The sequence below is a fragment of the Phaseolus vulgaris genome, chromosome 2 (assembly GCF_051622355.1).
Source record: "Phaseolus vulgaris cultivar YP4 chromosome 2, ASM5162235v1, whole genome shotgun sequence".
Taxonomy (NCBI): domain Eukaryota; kingdom Viridiplantae; phylum Streptophyta; class Magnoliopsida; order Fabales; family Fabaceae; genus Phaseolus; species Phaseolus vulgaris.
This window is the reverse complement of record NC_143499.1, coordinates 27,866,118-27,889,689: the sequence shown is the minus strand read 5'-3', so window position 1 is coordinate 27,889,689 and position 23,572 is coordinate 27,866,118. Positions and strand designations below refer to the sequence as shown.

At 35.2% G+C, this 23,572-nt stretch overlaps 1 protein-coding gene across 1 annotated transcript; it reads left to right on the top strand.

Annotated features, from left to right (window-relative positions):
* Positions 1-7,471: 7,471 nt before the first annotated feature.
* On the top strand, positions 7,472-10,885 carry LOC137811213 (protein IWS1 homolog 1). The gene is made up of 11 exons (XM_068612860.2): positions 7,472-7,730; positions 7,825-8,311; positions 8,769-8,882; positions 9,097-9,317; positions 9,399-9,528; positions 9,614-9,676; positions 9,787-9,864; positions 9,999-10,090; positions 10,171-10,230; positions 10,318-10,468; positions 10,585-10,885. Exons 1-11 carry the CDS (start codon positions 7,711-7,713, stop codon positions 10,681-10,683), a joined length of 1,515 nt encoding a protein of 504 aa, XP_068468961.2. The 5' UTR covers positions 7,472-7,710; the 3' UTR covers positions 10,684-10,885.
* The last annotated feature ends 12,687 nt before the right edge of the window (positions 10,886-23,572 follow it).

Sequence of the window (23,572 nt, the reverse complement as noted above, 5' to 3'; positions counted from 1 at the left end):
TCACACACGCGCGCACATATATATATATATATATATATATATATATATATATATATATATATATATATATATTGAAAATTACCTGTTTGTGTAGATAAATGTGTGAATGCTTTGTGTTGATATCTTCATTTAAGTTTAAGGACTCCTTGTATATTATCTTACCTTTAATATATAATAACAAATAGTGTAAGTAGAATATTCACATATATTTATTTTTATAAATATAAATAAAATTATCAATACCTGATTTTTGAGATAACAAAATATCTTTATAAACAATATTTTTTGTAAAAATTTCATCTTCTCTTGCAAAGTGTCATTCTTTAATAAAAAAAAATTGTTGAAGCTTGAGAAACACCTCTTGATAATGTAAAATATAATTAACCATGACTAAAAACGTGTTGTGAAAGGTGAATTCTAACAGTAGGTATAGTTTTCCCCTGTGATTTTTTTATAATAATGACAAAACTTAGTTTCATAGGAAATTGTTTCCTAATAAACACAAATGAGAGACTTGTACTTTCGGTTGTTTTATGTTTAATTCTTGAATATGTTTAATTCATTATATTTTATTATGTTATGAATATTAATAAAATATTTAAAACCATAATTAATTATGTAATTAATATTAACATATTTTTTATTATAATAAAATTAATAATTAAAGTAATTCCATGAAAATAAAAATAAATGAAAATATTCATTACAAATAAATATTTTTTTATTTTTACTTTTTTATTCTAAACTTAAACAATTTCACTTACTATTTTTTTACATGTTTCTTTTATTCTTTTTTCTTTTTCGAATCCATCAATTAATTTTATAGATTTTTAACAAACGAATATTTAAAAGAAAATACAAAAACTAAAAAAATCATCCATTTTAAAAGAATAATTAATAATTTTAAATTTTAAAAAGTGAAAATCTTATTTAGAAATAGAAAGTATTCCTTTATTTTATAAATTTATTTGATTAATTTTTTTTCTTTTTATCCTATCATATTATTTATTACTTTTTATCTTTTTAATCTACCATGTTTCCTTTGATCTTATTGTTTGGTTGCTTGATAAATTAAGAAATATTTAATTATAAAAATTAAGTTAATTTATTATTTTATAAATTTATGTTAATAATATTTTATCAATTCTTTTATGAGATGGTGTGCTTTTTCAAAGTTCCTCCAACAGTATTTTATAAAAATAGCTATTGATACCTCACTAAAAATAATATTACTTACTCATGTATAATTGGAAAATAAAAATACATTTATGTATATATTAAAATTACTCTTATAAATAAATTTGTTTACACTTTGTTGAGTGATGAGAGACTTTACCACTTTCATCATCATAAAAAGCACGCAATCTTGATACGGAGAAAAAGAAAGAGCAATTTTCTCTTCTCTATTTTGGTTAGAGTCATCCTTTACCATTCTCCATGACTCATCAATGTAGGAACTAATGGAAGGAAATAAGAGAAGACAAAAGGTTGTAACAAGTGATTGAACGTAATTGCACAAAATTGTAATATTGATCTTATTCATTTTGATTTACTTCAATAGTATATATAATAAAATTACAATTACTGGAAGCTATAAAATAGGAATACTAACAGGCTTGTAAAGTACTGACCATCGGTAAATTCTGATTTAGAACAACCTTCCCAATTTGAGTCATGATATTGTTTTTCTCAATCGCCATCAATTCTTCATTCATAGTCTTTTGCCATTTGGGGTGTTGAATGGCATAAGCAAGTCTCACAGGTTCTGATTCTGCAAAAAAAGCAAAGTGAACCAAATCTCCATTGTCATCAACTTCATCATTAAGATTTACTTCGCAATCTTGAAGATGTACAGGTTGTCGTTGCTGCCTTCTTGGTCGCTCCATCATAGTTGCAATTGGAGTTGCAACTTCAGGTTGAATTACAACTTCAGGTTGAACTGCAGGTTGAACTAGCTTCACGTTGAACTGCAGGTGCTTCAAAAGTGACTCCATCTTCCATATCATCGTTCAAAACATAAATATATCATTTTTTCGAATCTATTTCAGCTGTTGCATTCCATTGCCATTCCTCATCTTCGACAAATGTAACATCACGACTAACAATCACCTTCTTCTTTGTCATTGGATTGTACAATTTGTATCCCCCATGCTTATATCTAATGAAAATGATCTTCACTGCCTTATCATCCAACTTCGATCTGCTGCCTTGGGGACATGAGCATAAGTAATTGACCCAAATACCTTCAAGTGTTGCACATTGGGTTTGAATCCACTCCATGCCCCAATCGGAGTTGTGTTAGGAACACTCCGAGTGGGTGATCTGTTTATCAAATATACCGCACATGTTACGGCCTCAGGTAAAATATAATTTGGCATACCTTTCGCTTTAAGCATGCTCCTCGACATGTCCATGATTGTTCTATTCTTTCTCTCAGCAACTCCGTTGTGTTGAGGTGTGTAGGGGCAAGTTATGTTATGTTGCAACCCAAGTTCTTCACAGTGCCTCTTGAATTCATTAGACTTGTACTCACCTCCTCCATCACTACGCACCATCTTAATTTGTCTGCCACTCTCTCTTTCAACAAATGCTTTAAATATTTTAAAGTAGTGGAATACCTCATCCTTGCTTTTCAATACATAAATCCAGGTTTTCCTTGAAAAATCATCAATAAAGGTTAAAAAATACTTATTACCTCCAACTGATGATATATTCATCGGGCCACAAACATCTGTATGAACAAGCTCCAAAGGAAATTTTGCACGCCAAGGCTCCCTTAACAAATGGTATCCTATGATTCTTTACAAAAATGCAAGCCTCACACAATTGATCAGGGTGATGAATATGAGGTAAACCATTCACTAAATTTCTTTTGGAAAGATTTTCCAAACTCTGAAAATTTAAGTGCCCAAAGCGTAAATGCCATAACCACGATTCATTATTCACTATTGCATTTCAAGCACTTGAAATCACCCATATGAATATCTACTGGAAACATGCGGTTTTTTGATAAAAAGGATTTAAGAATCAAACTACCTTTTTTTTATCAAAAATTGATAATTTATTTTCAACTATGTTCATCACATAACCCTTCTCGGCCAGCTGCCCCATACTCAACAAATTACTTTTCATATCATGTACATAGAAAACATCATAGATGTACATGTGATCACCATTCTTCAATGTGATAAGAATTCGCCCTTTTCCAGTCACCGAACGAACCTGCCATCACCGAATTTCACTTTTGTGCGAAATGAGACATCCGAATCTGCAAACAACTCCTTCTTACCAAACATGTGATTTGTGCAACCTATATCCAAATACCAAGTCTGATTGTTTGGTGTTTCATTTGATGTGGCTGCCATTAGTACTGCATGATCCTCTTCATCTTGTTCATGATTACTGTCTTCTTGAGCACAATTGGCAGCATGATTATCACCTTTTGATATGCACTCATTTGCATAATGGCCACGTTTATGGCAATTATAACACTCAACATTTGATTTATTATAACCTCCTCGTCCTCCGCGACCATGTTCCCCGTGCCAAGCGCCTCCATGATTCTGGGCACCACGACCTTTGCTGAAATAACTACCATGTTTATGATAGGAGCTACCAATTGAGACTTGTGCTTGTAAAGCCTGTTCAATTGGTTTTTCAATCTTATTGTCATTCATGCGCTCGTAGAGAACCAGACAATAACCTTACTGTCATTTTTGAAATGCCATTGGCCTCTTCAATTGCGACAACAACATGTTCAAATCTGGGAGTTAAAGATCTCAAAATCTTCTCCACCTTTGCCTGCTCCGAATGTGTTTCACCATTGGTCTTCATCTGATTTGTCAAGGCAATAACTTTATTTATATAAACATCAATAGTCTCTGTGGTTTCCATCTGCAGCAATTCATATTGACGTCTTAGGGTTTGAAGACGCACCCTCTTGATCTTGTCATCACCTTTATAATTGTTTGACAAAATGATCCAAGCCTCACTGGCAGTTGTTGTTCCTTCTATCTTCTCAAACGTCTCGTCAATTATCCCTTGATGCATGAGATACAAAGCCTTATTTTCCTTCTTCTTCTAATCACGATGCGCTACTCGTTGCGCCTTAGTTGCATTATCACCTAATGCAGACACTCCACTCTCAACAACGTCCCATAACTCATGATAATCAAACAAAACTCTCATTTGCACACACCACCGATTGTAATTTTTTCCATTAAGGATAGAGACTGATAATTGGGTAGAGTTCATAATAACAGACTAGCTCTTGATACAAGTTGTAGGAATTAATGGAAGGAAATAAGAGAAGACAAAAAGTTGTAGCAACTGATTGAACGTAATTGCACAAAATTGTAATACTGATCTTATTCATTTTGATTTACTTCAATAGTATATATAATAAAATTACAATTACTGGAAGCTATAAAATAGGAATACTAACAAGCCTGTAAATTGACCATCAATGCAATATAACGGTAAAATAGTTTAAGGGTAATAAATAATAAAATCAGAATTAATAACCAACAATCACATGCATAGTGGAGACTCTCCACAAATTAAATAAATAAATAAAACACACACAATTATAAGATTCACGGCATAATTGTTAAGAAGTGGACTTTAAGCCTAACTCAACCCCATAAAACCGACTCATAGGGTTGAGGTTTGCACTCACTTCGAAAATGGCTCTGATACCATATTACAAAGTGGACTTTAAGCCTAACTCAACCCCATAAAACCGGCTCATAAGGTTGAGGATTGCACCCACTTATATACAATGAAATATCCTTATCTCTAGTCGATGTGGGATCTCTATCTCATCCATAAATCCCAACGCACAAAGACCATTTCTGTTGTAGGTGTACACCTTATACTCTGAGAAAAAAAAAATACATTTTCAATCATTCACAATTCGACAAAAAATAAAAATCAAACCCTCCAGAAAATAAAATAAATTACCGCAGATCAAAGAACACGTTTATATCATATACAAAAAATAACGATTTCTATTGTTATCAAAGGGAACAAAGAGGGTAAAAGAAAGAAACCCTAAGAAACAAAATTTAAGGGAAAAGAACCTTGTGTTGTACATATTAATGTTGACCTTGAGGGTTGTCGACAAAGATGATGAACTCCTTGACAATGTGGTGTCGGAAGCGTTCGCGAGAATTATGAGAACATAACCTTCACATGTTCATCTAAGCACCAACAACGTTGTGTGATCTTCATTATTTTTTCTCTCGCTCTAGATTTTCTCTCTGTATAAAAAACTCAGTAAAAGTTCAAAGAGAATGAAAGAAAATCGATAAAAAACAAAAAATATTCTGATGTATACTTGCATAATATTAACATGAAAACATAATAAAAAAGAGAGGTAAAAAAAGTGAACAAAGATACGAAAGAACAAATTTGCAAAAAAAAGAACAAATTTGCAGACAAAAGAGAGGAGAAATGAGAGACGAATAAATATAATGATAAATAATATACAATCATAAAAAGTGTAACAAAGAAGTTAGGTAAAGTGGAGAAGAAAATATGCACACTTAAGAAGAATGAAAGAGTTCTTTCTGTTAAAAGCATGAAATTTTATTTTTTTTCTTCTTCTTTCTTGCATCATTACACACCCTTACACTTTTGGAGAAAATGGTTCACTTCTTAGATCCAACGCGAATTGAGAAAGTTACATGTTTAATGACGTTGCGGGAAGAGGTTCTTGGATAAAGTAAGTGGTTTTTCTGAACCATTAAAAAAGAAATGGAGAAAAATGAGGTTTGAAACAAAATGTCTGGTTGAATAACTCAAAAGAAAGGTGACTCTTGCTTAATTTTTGAAGTTGAGAGAGATGATAAAAGATGACTCTTTCAAAACTACTTTGTGAATCAATAATCAAATAACGACAATTTTGAATTATGTTTATTACTCCATAATTCATAATTTAAAATTTAAAATTCAAGATTTAAAATTTAAAATTTAAGATTTAAAATTTAAAATTTAAGATTTAAAATATAAAATCTAAGATTTAAAATTTAAGATTTAAAATAAAAAATAAACAATAAAAAATAAAAAATAAAAAATTTAAATTTTAAGATTTAAAATTTAAAGTTTAAAATTAAAAAATAAAAATAAAAATAAAAAATAAAAAATTAAAATAAAAAATAAAAAATTTAAAATTTAAATTTCAAAATTTAAAATTTAAAATTTAAAATTTAAATTTAAAAATTTAAATTTAAAAATTTAAATTTAAAAATTTAAAATTTAAATTTAAAAATTTAAAATGTAAAATTTAAATTTAAAAATTTAAAATTTAAAATTTAAATTTAAAAATTTAAATTTAAAAATTTAAAATTTAAAATTTAAAATTTAAATTTAAAAATTTAAAATTTAAAATTTAAAATTTAAAATTTAAATTTATTAATTTAAAATTTAAAATTTAAAATCCAAAATTCAAAATTTAAAATATAAATTTAAAATCCAAAATTTAAAATTTAAAATCTAAAATTTAAAATTTAAAATTAACAAATAAAAATTTAGTTTTTAAAAATATAGAAATTACAAAATACAAATATCTCTTATCATATATTTTTAAAATAATAAAATAAAATATAAATATAAAATTAAAATTTAAATAAAATAAAATGGTAATTTAGGGAGAAATTCCTTTTATATATAATAATAGTTATAAATATTTAGACGGATTAAGTTCGTTACAATAAAGTATATTGTTTCTATTTTTTAATAAAAAAAAATATGCATATTTTTTACACAAGTAATGTCTTTTTATGGTCTCCACACATATTTTGCACACTTATATAACCAAATATTCAATTCATGTGAATTTAAGTAGTTGTTGTAAAAATTGTGCAAGAAATCCAAACCACGCATTTAAAAAACGTTTTTCGTATTTTACCAAAAATTATATATATTCTAGAGTATTTACGTATTCTTTTTAACGGTGTATTTATTGAGATTTTAACAACTTTTTTCAAACTTTCTTTAAGAATATTATGACTTTTAAAAGATTTTAAAAAGTTTTATAATTAATATTTTGTAGATTGAATTTTAGTCTATATAATATAAAAAGCAGTTAAAATTAAAAGAATAAATAAACATTATTATTTGAATTTAAATATCTAAACATTGTTCATGGTAGATTTAAAATATCTCTAATGACATTTCCAATCAAGCTTTTTTAAACCATTTCATATGATTTTTACGTTACTTCTTTCATTTCTTTCATATCATTTTTATAATGGTTTGTTCAGATTTATTCCAACAAAAAAGATTTTTAAGAATCTTAAGAGTAAGATTATTCAAAATTTGATTTATTATCTACTTGTTAAACAAACCACTATAAATATTCAGCTGTAATAATCACAATAAACTGAGGTAATATAAAATATTATTCAGACAGATAATGTTTATTTCCATTAAAATTATAATAAAATAATAATAATAATAATATTTTACGGTAAAAGTAGTTATTATTTTCGAAATCACAAGATCCAATAACACACTATAAGAGGGTAGAACCCTCCCTTCATTTCAAACAACTCTGTTCTTTTTGCATTTCATACATCGATTATTTTCTTTCTTATCATTTTTCTTTGTGTCTTCACTATCGCTCGCGCACAATACAAACCCTAACCCTCTCACCTCCAACTTTTTTCTAATAATCTTTTCCAATTTCCATCACCCACCGCATCAGCTATGGGTTACGAAGACAATCCGTGCGTTTCTGTTTCCTTTTTTCTTGAATTGGATTTGCGTTAGGATTTTTCTTTCTTTGATTCACTCGTTTTCTTTTTTTCAATTTTCTTTCAGGTATCGCGACGAGGACGGTGAACCCTTGATGGACTTCGACGACGTTCAATCCGACCGCGAGCCCTCCCCGCAGCCGCGTCACCAGCTCGATGATTACGAGGACGATGTCAACGACGAGTGGTGCGGCCGGGATCGGTCGCAGACGCCGGTGTACGATAACGATGCGGCGCGCTCGAAGCCGCGGAAGAGGCTGATCAAGAAGAGCGACGCTGGGAAGCAGTCGGTGGCGCCGGAGCTCGAGGATGAGGAGGAGGAGGGGTATGTTCCTGAGGCGAGGTTTGATGAGGAAGATGGAAGGAAGAGGAAGAAGGGAAAGGAGGTTGGGAGTGGAAAGAAGGAGAAAAGGCTGAAGGGGGAACCGAGGTTCGGTAGTGGCGGTGGATCCAAATTTGGGGGTTCGAAAAAAGGTTTTGGTGGTAAGGCAGGGAAGGATCATGATGGTGAAGTTAAGGAGATGTGGGATACAATTGCTGGGGGAGATTCTGAGGTATATGCGGCATTTTTTATACCGCCTTTGCGATTTTTCTTGATTGATTTGGTGGAAATGATTTAAATTGATATTGGTTTTGATTAATCTTGAATGAAGCTGGTTCTCACAATTTATTGAACGAAACTGCTTTTTTCCAATTGATTTTGAATGATGATATTGGTTTTGCAAAGCTGTTTTCAATTTCATTATAATTGATTTGAAGTAAACCGAATCATTTTTGGATGTTTTTTTTAGGGCAAGTTATCAGGAAAATTCTGAATAAAAAAGTTCTCCATTTCTTGTTTGTGGGATTGGGGATAATAAATGTGTGAAACTGTGAATAAAGGATTTTTTTTATCCATTTTGAACTTTTGTGGATTGATCATAAATTCCTAATTATTTGTTTTGCTCTCTTTTTTATAATGGCGAGTATTCGTTATTGTATCTGATCGCTGCTTTTTATTTACATTAATAGGATGATCACGAAGGTGTCAGAAATCTGGATGATGACAACTTTATAGATGACACTGGAGTGGAACCTGCTTATTATGGTAGTGATGAACCACGTTCACCTGGTGATGCTCCTCAGGTGGGTGATTTATTCACTTTTTAATATCTTGCCATGAGATTTTGGATACTTTAGAGTGTTGGTTAATTAGAAATATATAATAATGTTCTTTGAGAGTAAGATTTGAGCTTGTTGATTTTGACTTAGTTTGACACAATTTTCTGAGAAGTTAATTTTAGGACCTTCTTCAAATGGCATTTGTGATACATTTTGGTCTGTTACATGGGCTTTGTAGGCAGAAGAAGGTGAAGAGGATGCAGAAATGAAGGATCTTTTCAAGATAGGAAAGAAAAGGAAGAAGAATGAGAGAAGTCCTGCTGAAATAGCATTACTAGTGGAGAATGTCATGGCTGAGCTTGAGGTTACAGCTGAAGAGGATGCTGACCTTAATAGACAGGGGAAACCTGCTATTAATAAACTAAAGAAGTTGACTCTTCTCACAGAAGTCCTCTCGAAGTATGTGTGGTTAATTTTTCTTTAATATTGTATGATTACTCTATCCTTATTTTAATAATTTTTGCACAAACTATTTGGCAGGAAACAACTCCAACTAGAGTTTTTAGATCATGGAGTCTTAACTTTATTGAAGAATTGGCTTGAGCCACTCCCTGATGGAAGCTTGCCAAATATAAATATACGCACGGAAATTTTGAGGATTTTGAACGATGTAATATACACTACTAGCATTTTAAGTTTTAGGTTATTATTTTTAACAAGATTTAGAATGACGTTTATTTGTCTTTGTTATGCAGTTTCCTATAGACCTAGAGCAGTATGACAGAAGAGAACAACTGAAAAAGAGTGGGCTTGGAAAGGTAGGGTTTCCTTTGATCATGCGAGTAATTTTCTTTCCTAATAGGGCCTAAAGTACCCGTCAAATATGTGTAACCTATTGGTAATTTGGACTTTTTTATTGTCTTGACAGGTGATTATGTTTTTATCAAAATCCGATGAAGAAATCAGTGTAAATAGGAAACTAGCCAAGGAGCTGGTTGACAAGTGGGTAAGTATTATTTCTCTAGACTTCTATATTGTGTGATACTATTTACTAAAAATGACCAATTCTAGAACTTGTGAGTAGTTTCCTTCTTTACGAGAAAAATCGTGTTTATGTCAACTTATGTTTTGTAATTGCAGAGCCGACCTATATTTAATAAGAGTACCCGATTTGAAGATATGAGAAATGTTGAAGATGATAGGGTTCCTTTTAGGAGACCATCGGTTAAAAAGTACTAAACTTATCTCTCTTGGTCAATACTTCTTCCATCCTGGGCAGTTTATATAATTTTATTGACATCTTACATTACAGGCCAACTAATAAAGCTGCAGGAATATCCAGAGATAGTGATCTTGATTTGGAAATTTCACAGTAAGGCCCGTAGAACACTCTTATTTAGTACTGAATTGAGTAGTTTCTAAAATCTATTGGATTATAATTTTTTTGACGGTAATGCAGGCCTAGGTCTGGAGAATCCTCTTCTAGGCAGCATGCTTCAAGACCCGAAGCAACCCCTCTGGATTTTGTTATTCGACCTCAGTCTAAAATTGATCCAGATGAGATTAGAGCACGGGCAAAGCAAGCTGCCCAAGATCAGCAACGAATGAAGGTTGGTGTTTTTTTTAGATTTTACTTTTATAATGACAAAAGTGTGAAAATTATGGCTCTGATGATGATATCTTTGTTGAGATGTGAACTAATTTGGGGGTAAACTGTTGACTGCAGATGAATAAAAAATTGCAGCAATTGAGGGCACCGAAGAAGAGGCAGCTTCAGGCTACAAAATTGAGTGTGGAAGGCCGTGGTATGGTCAAATATCTATAAATGTTGACCAGACTAAATATTTGGAAAGCATTTCAGATTTGTTCTGCTGCAAGCTTTCATATCATTCTGCTTTTACACTTAATGGATGACCAAACTAAATTCATCCATTTCTTTTCGCTTAATTTTACCTGTGCCCAACCCTTTGTATGATGAAACGTTTTTAGTTGTTATATGAAATAAATCTGTTTAATTTTCATTTCAATAGTTTATTTTTTATCTTAATATATAAAATTTTATTAAAGTCTCCGTAAAATAAACGAAATTCGATTTTTTTTTCAAACATTATTTCTTTTTAATTGTTTTAAAATCTGAAATTACAACTTTTGGTGTTAGACACTTATTTTAAAGTATATAAAATAATATTTACTTTAGAAATTTTGAATTGTCATTTTAGGCATTAGATTTTTATATTGTATCGAAAGAAAATAAAAGTTATATTTTGTAGTAATTTACAACTTTTTTTTAACTAAAATATTGACATTTGTTTTTTTATCTTTTTTCCGTTGACAAACTTATTGATGCATTTTTTTCTAAAAACTTATTTAACTTCCCAAAAAATGAGAAAGTATTTTTCATTGACATTCACTACGAATTTCACTGCAACTTAAAAAATAATATTATTAGGAAATTTAATATTTTCAGATGTAGGAGAGTAATAAGACATTAGTAATTAAACACTAATTGTACATAAAAATAAAAATAAAATAAAAAATAATTATATGAGTTGTATGTATTCAACAATGAAATCGATTTTGAATACTTTATGAGCTGTATTCAACAATTACAGAAATCTTTAGATTGATTCTAAAATAAATTATGTAAAGGATTATGGAAATTTTAATGTTTTTATAGGATATTTTTTAGATCGCATAACAAAATGCTGAAATGAAATAAATTTGTTTTTCTATACTTTTTTATCTTTTTTATTTTTTTAATTCTTAAATTGAAATAATATATTTTGACATTTTTGTTGAAAGATAAATTTTTTAGTAACTTAGTACAAAGAAGTATTAATTTGTCAGATATTTTGGGAAGGGTTATGACTAAAATACTACTTTTCTATTAAAATATATTTGGTACAGTAAAACAAAATTAGATTCATGTGAAATTGGTATTTTATAGAATTAAATGAGTTTTCAATTTTAGGAGGTTTATTCTATTGCATGAACGGTAATTACCATCACAAAATTAAATAAGGTCATTATTTTTTTCATAATATTTCAAGATTTTAGGTAAAAAAAATAGAATGAGGAGGAATTAAAAGAATTGAAATACATTTTTTCATAGAGTTAAAAGGAGTATGATAAAATAAAATTCTATTTTTTATTATTATTTAGACTTGTATTTTGTAGACTTATTTATTTTAGTTGTAAATGTAGATGCAAATATAAGTGTAGTTTATGGTTTATTTGGCCTAATTGGAACTTAATTAAGTTTATTTTTTTTTATCATTTTCAACCAAAGAATGTAAGGAAGCAAGAAACATGCAACAAATCCTTTCTCCACCTTTTGCATTTTCATTTTAATTCTAAAAATTCCATTTTAATTTTTTATAACTAAGGGAAGCATAATCTCATTTTTATAAATATTTTCATATGCACTTGCATTTTATACTTCTTGTACCGGCACGGAAGATCGAAAATCGAACCAAATAATATTTACAATATAATAAATACACAACAAAGAGGCAGTTATAACTGGAGTTGAATGAGTCAAAGGCATACTCCGAGATATTCGGGTAAATATCTAAACGTAATCGAAAGATACACTCTCATGATTTCAGGGAGCCACTACACTCGTTCTGGTGAATTGGTTACCTAGCCCACACAAGTGGGGGTCCAAGTTAACCTATAAATAGGACTCCTAAATGGAGAAAATGGGGAAAATGTACGTTTTTGATATCCTAGGAGAACACATAAAATATACTAGCACTGACTTGAGCGTTGGAGTGCAATTGCAGGTACCCCGACCGGCGGAACACACAACGAGAGAAAGAGCTTTGAGGAACTAGAAGACTACCGGCACGTCAACGAATTGTGTACCCAGTGAACATGTATTACCTGGGCCTCATCATCCACACAGGTACAATTGGCGTCCACCATGGAGTTCGAGGTAATTTTCAGCTTTTCAGAACATAAGGATCTCAACAAGCAACAATGGTATCTACAAGGAACAACACGAACAACAATAGTATGGCAAAAGAACAAATCGTGATGATCTAAGCCCTCCAAGCCCAGATGGAGGAACTACGCCAGAAGGGAATCGAAGATCAACTATGTCATGAAGAGGATCACCGTAAACAAGAAGAAGAATGGCGTCGGCAGGCAAACGAGGTGACTCATTTGAAAGAACAAAACAAAAGGTTGTTGCAGCGACTTGTTGAGTCCGAATGGGAAGAATACTCCCAGACACCAATACCAACACCACAAACTCATCAATCTAGAACGGTACCACTGACTCTTCAAACCCACGAGACACACTATGCCTCCTTTACACATCCAACCAACCGGAGTTTCAGACACATGGCTACCAACAACGAGGAAAATCCAAAAGGCCACCCTTTCACAGATGACATTATTGTTGCACTCCTTCCTGATAATGGAAAGGTTTAACTATGAACCTCTATGATGGTTCTACTGATCCGAACGAACACTTTAATATTTTCAGAACTCAAATGAATTAGTATACAATAGACCAAACGGTATGGTGCAAAGTTTTCCCCACCTCTCTTAGGGAAGGGCCATTAGGATGGTTTACCGAGCTCCCCCTAAACTTTGTGGCAAGCTTCAAAGTCCTCGAAACGAAATTCATCACCTAGTATGCCACGAGTAGACCCCCATCGTACTTCGTCCATGTCTCTCCTTAACGTGAAACAGGAAAAAGGAGAGTCCTTGAGAACCTTTATGAGCAGGTACAGTAAAGTCTGTATGGGGATCATGAACCTGAATCCAGAAATAGCAATGCACCATCTGATCTCGGCCATACTCCCGGGCCGATTCACTGAAAGTCTTATAAAACAACCACCGAACGATATGGATGAATTGAGGACGAGAGCTACCAAATTCATGCGGATAGAAGAACACATTGATTATCACAAGAAGATGCAGGGCGAAACCTATGAAAAGGAAAAGGAGAAAAATAAAGGCATTTGTCCCTCCGTGGCAGGAACCGACCGATATCGGTCGAACCGCGACCCTCTACACCCCTCTGACAGTACCTAGAGGAAAAGTTCTAGACGAAGCTTTGCAAGCTGAGCTTATCCCGACACCCAAGCAGGCACAAACACCCCGAAATGCTGACACAACTAAGCACTGTCAATACCACCGCAACTATGGTCACACGACCGGAGGCTGTCAAGCATTGAAAGATAAAATCGAAGAACTCATCCAAGCGGGCCAACTCCGCAAATTTGTTAAAACACGATCACCCCAGTGTGACACTGATTATTTTCCTAGAGACATGGAACACTCCGGAAAAAGGGACGCTCGAAGCCGTAATGATTACCGTCGTACGACACAGCGAAAATGAAGCGAAAGTTCAGTTAGAAGAACCCGTCCCCGAAGTGAGAGCCCTGAACGAGGAAACCGAACCAAACAAAAAGTTCGGGAAGTTATTAACAATATTGTTGGCCTAGTTTCGCTCGGTGCACCAGATCAAGAAATTGATTATATTGCAGCGGTTTTGCAGGTGGCGGATGCTCCAACTCTGCAAGAAAGAAAAATTTAAGGGCAATTCAATCTATTCATTCTACTTTGACACATAAGCGTCCACACATACCTCCAATCACATTTACTGATGATGATTTCACTACAATTGATCCGACCTAAGATTACCCTATGGTCAGTGATAAGTGCCTAATTTCAGTAATATTTCATATTAAAATATAGACACTTATGAGGATTTATTGCTAATTTACATATAAAATAATCCTTAATTTATGAATTTATATCTTTTTATATTTTTTATGATCTTTATTTGAATAAGAGCATTTTATTCCCAAATTTGGTGTTAATTGCTAATTTTTAGGGAGGATTGAAGATTTGGAGTAAAGGAGAATAATTTGAGCTAAAAAGAGAAAGTTGGAAGGTCCCAAAATGGAAAAAGATGCAAAGAAAAATTGGACCTTTTTTATGTTTTATCTCTTAGCTCATTCACGCAACACAAGAAGCAACCTAACCCTAGAAAACTAGGATAAATAGGGGGCTAGAGGCTCAACCCTAGGGTTCCAGATTGAGAGGAAAACAACATAGAGTGAATTATAACCCAATTGAGAGAATGAAGGGTGCTAGAAGTATGCATGGCTAATTCTACCCTTTGGGATTGAGAGTAATATGCTCAAACTCTTATGTATTGAGGTGATATCTTATATATTAATATTCAGTTCTTGATTGATTATTGGTATTGTTGTTTTACTTTTAATTTTTCGTGACAAATTGAGAATCTTAAATCTGACCGGGAGGTATTTTTAGGGTTTAGACCTAAACAAAAAAACTTAACATATTTGAGTGCTAGAAATAGACTTGAAATGTTAATTGCTATTAAACGTCTGAGCTTCGTTCTAAGTTGTTCTTATAACTATGCGAGAGATCGATAGTTAGGGGATATTCTTAAGGATTCTATATGCGAGAAATCGATATAAATTATTTTTATACGGACATCAATTTCAATCAAAGAACTTAATATTGACATGCTAATCAAAATACATGAGAGTGAGAGAGATGAAACCTAATCTCTATTTTTCCAATTGAAACAACTAACTCTTTGTCTGTTTTCTTATTGATCATCGCCAACACAACCACTTTCAATACACTTTTAATTGTTTTGTTCTATATTTAGCGATTATTGTACTTGATAATTCACTGTTCCTTGTGGGATCGATATCCGTCCTTAGGAACAATTATTACTTCTGACAAAGCGATGCACTTGCCGTAAAAAGTCATCAGTCATCACAGTGGATATAGATAAATTTGCAATTGCTAAAGTTTTGGTGGACCAGGGCATTTCGGTTGACATTCTGTATTGGGAAACTTTTAAAAAAATGCGAATTCCTGTAACAGAAGTACAACCTTATGATGAACAAATAGTTGGATTCTCAAGAGAATGAGTGGACACCAAGGGTTACATCAATCTATTCACCATTTTCGGTGATGACTCTCTCAGTAAGACAATCAACGTCCGATACTTGCTGGTTAATGCCAACACCTCTTACAGCATACTCGGACGTCCTTCTATTAACTGGTTAAAGGTTATTATTTCTACCCCTCACTTGGCCATGAAATTTCCTTCCGTCACTGGGGATATTGCATCAGTACATGTTGATAAAAAAAGTGCACGGGAGTGTTATGTAGCTAGCTTAAAGGTTGAACCTACTAGACGGTTGTACACTACGACATCAATCGACCGATCTCCTAGTAGGAGAGGGCGATCGCCAGAAAGACGTTCTAGGGGTCGAAACTCCAGAAGGAACATGGTTGCCCTCGTAGACTTAGATCCCCGACTAGATGACCCTTGGATGCAGGCCCGTGAAGACCTTCAACCCATACTTCTTCGTGATGACGACCGTAAGACATACATGGGAACATCACTAAAGTTAGACGATCGAAAGGAGATAAGCACGACGTTAATCAAGAATGCAGACCTTTTCATTTGGATCACCACAGACATGCTCGGGGTAAACCCTAACGTTATTACAAATCGTTTGTCTGTATATAAAGAAGCTAAACCAGTAGCCCATAAGAAAAGAAAACTGGGCGAAGAAAGACGCAAGGCCGCCCGAGAAGAAACTGACAAGTTGGTGCAAGCTGGCTTCTTCCAAAAAGCTCATTATACCACGTGGTTGGCTAACGTGGTGATGGTTAAGAAGTTCAACGGTAAATGGCGGATGTGCATGGACTACACGAACCTCAACAAAGCGTGCCCAAAGGACTCTTACCCTCTGCTGACCATTGATCGGTTGGTTGATGGAGCAACCAGACATCATATTCTCAACTTTCTTGATGAGTATTCAGGGTACAATCAAATCCAGATGCACCCACGTGATAAAGAGAAAACAACTTTCATGACAGATTCCAACAACTTTTATTATGAAGTTATGTCGTTCGACCTCAAGAACTCCGGGGCCACTTATCAGCGCTTGATGGACTGTGTTTTCCATGACATGACTGGAAGAAACGTTGAAGTCTATGTCGACGACATTGTTGTTAAGTTTGACTCATGCACACATGTCTCAGATCTGAAAGAAGTTTTTCAAGCCTTACGCAAGCACCGTATGCGTCTAAATCCAGACAAATGCGCGTTCGACGTAGAAGGAGGAAAATTCCTAGGGTTTATGCTCGCTCACCCATCGAGGTATAGAAGCCAATCCTGAGAAATGCAAAGCCATCGCAGAAATGCGAAGTCCCAACAACATTAAAGAAATCCAGCGATTGATCGGGTGACTCGCTACCCTGTCTCGATTCACGTCGAAACTTGTAGAACGAACGAGACCCATCATCCACTTGTTAAAAAAGGCGTCCAGGTTCGAGTGGACTGCCGAGAACAAATTTTTCTCTACTTGAAAGAATTTTTAGCATCCCCACCAGTTATCCAATAACCGAACACACGCGAGCCTATCATTGTTTATTTTGCTGTTTCAAACGAAGCAGTGAGCTTAGTCCTAGTGCAAGAGATCGAAGCAGAAGAAAGGCCAGTATATTTTGTTAGCCGAGTACTCCACGGTGCGGAAGTGAGATATCAAATGATTGTGAAAGTTGCATTGGCCTTGATCATCACCGCACGACGGATGCAGATGTATTTCCAAAATCACCAAGTCATAATTAAGACTAACTATCCCATTATGAAGATTTTAACTAAACCAAATTTGGTCAGACGAATGATAGGATGGACAATTGAGTTATCAGAATTTCATATTCAATAATAACCCAGGGGTGCAATCAAGTCCCAAGCCCTTCCCGATTTTGCAGTTGAACTCCCTCCACGCCGGCTGAAGAAGAACATTCTCGGTGGATATTTTATGTTGATGGTTCTTCAAACAGTCAATCGTGTGGAGCGGGAGTGGTATTGGAAGGACCAGGCGAAATCATTGTCGAGCAAGCCCTGAAATTTGAGTTCAAGACTTCGAATAATCAGGCTGAGTACGAGGCCATCATAGCCAGTCTTTACCTAGCTACTGAACTAGAAGTAACTAAATTAACTTGTAAAAGCGATTCACGGTTAATGGTCAGGCAACTCACATAGGAGTATGAAGTTTGAGAAACTTTACTTAAGCAATATTTCCACTTCGTAGGGAATTTGTTAGCTAAAGTTGAAGAGGTATCATTCCAACACGTCCAACAAGAAAATAACACTCGTGCGAACACACTCTCCCGGTTGGCAACCACTAAACAAAAAGGGGTTCACCGGTCGGTCATACATGTAACCTTGGCTACACCCAGTGTTAGCATAGAGGAATGCATGGCAACTGATACTGAACTCAATTGGATGACCCCCATCAAACAATATTTGACTGATGGAATATGTGACCCACACTTGGAGAAAACAATGAAGCAGGAGGTCGTCCGGTTCATACTCATTGACCAAGACCTTTACAAACGAGGATACACTCGTCCACTCTTAAAGTGCCTTACTCCAGACCAGGTCACCTACGTCACAAGGGAACTACATGAGGGAGTATGCAGAACTCATTCTGGAGCACCAACCATGGCTGCCAAGGTATTACGAGCCAGGTATTATTGGCCGAACGTACAGGGAGATTGCACTGAGTTCGTTCGCAAATGCATAAAATATCAGGAGTATGGTACCTTGTCACTCCAGAAACCTGAGAACCTGCACTACATTTTATCTCCATGCCCATTCGTGAAATGGGGGATGAATGTAATTGGACCCTTTTCCCTCGTCAAAGGGAAATGTAAAATTTTGCTAGTTGGCATCGGCTATTTTACTAAATGGATTGAGGCTGAACCCTTGACAGCAGTAACTGCACGTAACGTCCAAAATTTCGTGTGGAAGAATATCGTATGTAGATTCGGTCCACCTAAAATTATCTTTACTGATAACGGTTGACAATTCACCGACCGAGGGTTAGCATAATTTTATGAGAAACTAAATATTAAGCACATTGCAAGTTTGGTCGAACACCCACAAACCAATGGTGAAGCGGAGATCGCCAATAAGGCCATCCTCAATGAGCTTAAAAAGAGACTTGCTCCAGCCAAAGGAAATTGGACTGAAGAACTTTTTGAGGTTTTATGGGCCTACCGATGCATCCCGCAGTCTACAACTCAAGAGACGCCCTACAGTATGACGTATGGCACTGAAGCTATGATTTCTGTTGAAATAGGTGAACCCTCACTACGATGGCAAACACTGGATTTAGACTTAAATAAGGAAAGCCTACTGGTCGGTCTTGACCTTATCAATGAGCTAAGAGACAAATGCAGAATATGGGAGGAAGCGTGTAAGATACAGGCGACAAGAAGATATAACTCGAAGGTAAAGCCACGAAGCTTCCAAAAAGGAGATCTAGTCTGGCGCATGCGCAGTGACGCACGGAAGGAGAGCGGAAAATTTTCAAGTAATTGGGAAGGCCCATTCCAAATAACCAACACAGCGACCGGAGGGGCGTATAGTTTAGAATATTTGTCAGGAAAAACTGTACCGAGAACGTGGAATGTCACGCATCTCAAATTTAATTCCAGCTGATAAATAAAATTAGTGTACTCTTTCCTCGCTCAGTTGTTTTATCCCTAAGGAGGGTTTTCTGTTGAACAAGATGCTTTAATGGCTCCAAATCCAAAGGAAAGCTTGAAGACCTTGCTGCTGAGTGTGTGTGTGTGTTGTCTAGTTGTTTGGAACTTGTTAATTCACTCCTTAAGATGATCCAAGTTCATTTGAATCTTTAACCTTTTGAAAAAAATGAGTTTTCTAAAATGGTGTTAAAATTTCAACAGGTTGTTTTTTTGAAACAACAGGTTGTTTTACCTTAACAATTTTTGAAAAGCTTGACTTTGCTGTCAAGTCAATTCAACCGATTGTTTCGAAAAAACAATCGATTATTTTCCTGAAAACCTTAACAGAATTTTGTTAAGTGGTTTTAATATATTTTAAATGATCATAACTAACTTGCTTCCTTTATTAAATGCTTTTGACCACTTGGTAGGTCTATATAAAGGTGGTTTTACGCTCCTAATTTTGGACTAAGAGAAAGAGTTTATCAAAACAGTTTTTCCAAGATTTGAAAGAGCTTTGGATCATTCTTAAGTGTGTGGAATAGGATTGAGTTGTAATTTTGAACTTTAAGCTTTGTAATACCCAGGTGTATTCTATTCCCTTCTTCCTTGATTACTGTATTTCTGTAGTTGTGTTGCCAAGGAGTGTTGTGTGTTCTTGAGGTGTTCAAGATCAACATTCTTGGTGTGGTTTGCCAAAGGTAATGTGTTTCTTGAGGGGTTCAAGGTCACTACTTTAGTGTGTGATGTTTGTAATTTGGTTTTGATTGCATAGTGGATTACCCAATGTTTTCTGGGGACTGAATGTAGCTTTTGGTGTAGGAGTGAACCAGTGTAAATTTGTTTGTGTGTTTCTCTCTTTCCCTGATCTCACATATATCTGTTTTAAGTTGTTTTTATTAACTGCTGATAAAAACAACCGATTGTTTTTCTGATAACATCTTAAAACAGTTTTGGGTATTTGTTTCCTTGATTCTTTTCTCTGTAATTCGGATTGAATTTCATTATACCTTCAAAGTTTGCGAAAACTCCTCTTAAACAATTCACCCCCTCTCGTTTAAGACCATATATTCTAACATTTTCGACCGAGAAGGTTTTAACGAGACACTTTAAAAATTATTTCTCAAAAATGTGTGCCATCAGCATAAATTACCGAGCATTCGATAAGGAAATTAATAACTTAAACGTTATTTATCGAACATTCGGTCTGAAATTAATAACTTAATTGTTATCCACCAAAGCGTTTTGTCAGAAATTCATAACTTAATTGTTATTTACCAAAACCTTTGGTCAAAAATTAATAACTTAATTGTTATCCACCGAAGCGTTCGATCAGAAACTCATAACTTAATGGTTATTTACCAAAACCTTTGGTCAGAAATTAATAACGTAATTGTTGTTCACCGAAGCGTTCGGTCAGCAATTCATAACTTAATTGCAATTTACCAAATTCCTGGTTTGAAACCCATCACTAGATTAATTATTAATCACCGAGCTTTCTTGGTAGGAAATTTACTTTAGTATTGTTTATCGAACTCTCGGTCAACAATCTATCAGCAGAATAATGATTGTTCATTATCTTACCATCTTATCGATCCGAAACTTAGCTACCTTCATCACGACCTCGGTCTACCACTCATTTGGTCAGATATTCTTCATAAATTTAGTACAACTCGGCAATATCAAATATATAAAGTTAAATTCACATAAGTATATTGTTCAAAACAGTTAAATTTAAAGGCAAGGAAAGGTAACAAATTGTTCAAAGCCCACAACTCGGGTCCAGATATTTTTTCCAGTTAAACAATTTCCTCAACCGACTGCTTTGGTTGGGTCGCTTCAATCTGTTGAGGATCTTCCATCGTATGGTCGGCAACCCCCCCAAGCGGCACTAGCTGGCCGTTAACCACGTCTTTTTCCAGGTCGTACCGTGAGTCCTCACTCGGTACGCCATGGAAAACGGCGACCAGTTGAACACCTTGATAAAATCTTTCTTCATTGATGCGCAACATAAATTCTTGGCATTTCTCCACTTCAGTAGCCAAAGATTTTTCTTTAGCTTCAGCATGAACTTTCTCTTTCACCAGTTGATCTCGCTCGGCCATTACCTTGGTGAATGTTGCCTTCAGTGTTTCTTGATCTTCTTTGGCCAGTCGGTCGTTCTTTTGCATTTCTTTCCTGCAGGTATCCGCAGCCTCCAAGGCCGTTTTTAGAGAGCTGACCGACACCTCCAACTCTACTTTTAATTTCAGCACTACCATCGTCTGGGCCCTACTTAATTCATCACCTAGAGCCCTACCGATGACAGTAGCCCTACTCTGCAACTCCACCAACTCTTATACTAAATCTTTGGTGGGGATGGCTGCCAGGATACCCTCATCTTCCAGGTGAAGGTCAATTTGCATGGCTTGCGCCACCCGCAGTGAAGAACTCAACATTGTTAGTGCCCTGCTGGACGGCTGCCCCACATCAGAACCTGCTTGGGCCTTGGGTGGATGCCCCCTCTTTCAGTTGGCTACGGAAGGGACCACCGCCACCGTCGGCGCAACTTCCTCCACAAGAACTGGTTCTTTTCCAATCCTCGCAAGGCTGCTAAGCTTCCGCGTGACCGCCTGACGCTTGAGGCTGCTCAAGGCAGATCCATTTTTGACAATATCTGCAAAGCAAAAATATAATTAAACCACATTAAAAAATAGTGCATACTCAACCGGACGCAAGGAAACTATGGACCATTGAAGTCTGCCCACTTCTTAGATGATCCATACAAAGCTATCAGCTCTCGAGATGGCAGCTTATAAGGCAACTGGTCAATGACCACTAAGATCTCCTTGTCAAATGGTGACATTGACGACCACATTCACCAGTTATCAAGTTGGGTAGGTTTCTCCGTCCAATGGAATGGAAATTTGGTCGTCCCATTCACATTATAAAAAAGGTCTCGGCCATCCGGCTCCACAAAAGTCTTAAAATATTTTTCTTTAAAATTCTTGTATGAAGTGGTAAAGGCAGCAAACCGAATATTCCCCGTCGACTAGACAAGGACAACCAACTCACAGGGGTACTCGGACGTGTGTTATAGTAATATAAAAAAGATTTAGGGGTAGGTTCAAGTTTGAAGATTTGACATAACTATCGAAACGCCTGAAGAGTTGCCCATGAGTTAGGATGTAACTGCGTGGGCGCGACGTTGAGAATCCGAAGGACCCCCATTGTAAAGTTATCAAAAGGTAGGGTTATATGCAAGTCAGCAAAAAAGGTATTATATACAAAAAAAGAAGTCGTGCGGTGCATTTTCCCGACCGTGGCATACATGATCGGTTATACCACAAATGTCTGCCGTTATCGCTATCAACGCTCATTATCCTAGTGGGAATTTTGAGGACCGACGGATCAACCCAATCATAGCTTGGACCGTCTGACTCGCATTGCCAGATGCGGTGCGGGTCACAAACTACTCACTGTTTTCAACACTATTAGAAGAATCTACAGAAAAAAATATTACTAACCTTAACTGGACAACTCAATGCAATAGACTCGGCACTCGGAGCAGATGGCACAAGACTTGAGCAAAGGGGAAAAGTGTAAACCTTTCCACACAGCAACGAGGCGCTATTTATAGCCAACAAAGTATGAGAGAGAACCCTCTGCCATTCTTCCAACACCGTTAGATCTATTGCAATCCAAGGGTCAAGGTCATTCGACATACCAAACGACACGAAATCTCCACCGTTGAATACATCTGATGACATGAAATGGCATCTCTGCCAAACGTCACATCTCTACCAAACATCACACCTCTGCCATGCATTCAATGCCCCCAACAATCAAGTACAACCTTGAGAATCCCAGCCATCCTACACGCCTCTTCAAAGATGAACCTCTTCGAGCCTGGGGGGCAAGTGTACTGGTCGGACACCGGACGACCGAAGACCAGACCAAATAATATTTACAATACAATAAATACGCAATAAAGAGACAGTTACAACTGGAGTTGAATGAGCCAAAGACATACTCTGAGATAGTGACTTGAGCGTCGGAGTGCAATCGCAGGTACCCCCGACCGGCGGAGCACACATAGCGAGAGAAAGAGCTTTGAGGAACTAGAGGACTACCGACACGTCAGCGAATTGTGTACCCAGTGGACAGGTATTACCTGGGTCCCA

Coding starts and splice junctions, on each gene's coding strand:
- LOC137811213 (XM_068612860.2), top strand. CDS start 7,711: ATGGGTTACGAAGACAATCC. Junction 7,731..7,824: donor ATGGGTTACGAAGACAATCC/GTGCGTTTCTGT, acceptor ATTTTCTTTCAG/GTATCGCGACGAGGACGGTG. Junction 8,312..8,768: donor TTGCTGGGGGAGATTCTGAG/GTATATGCGGCA, acceptor TTACATTAATAG/GATGATCACGAAGGTGTCAG.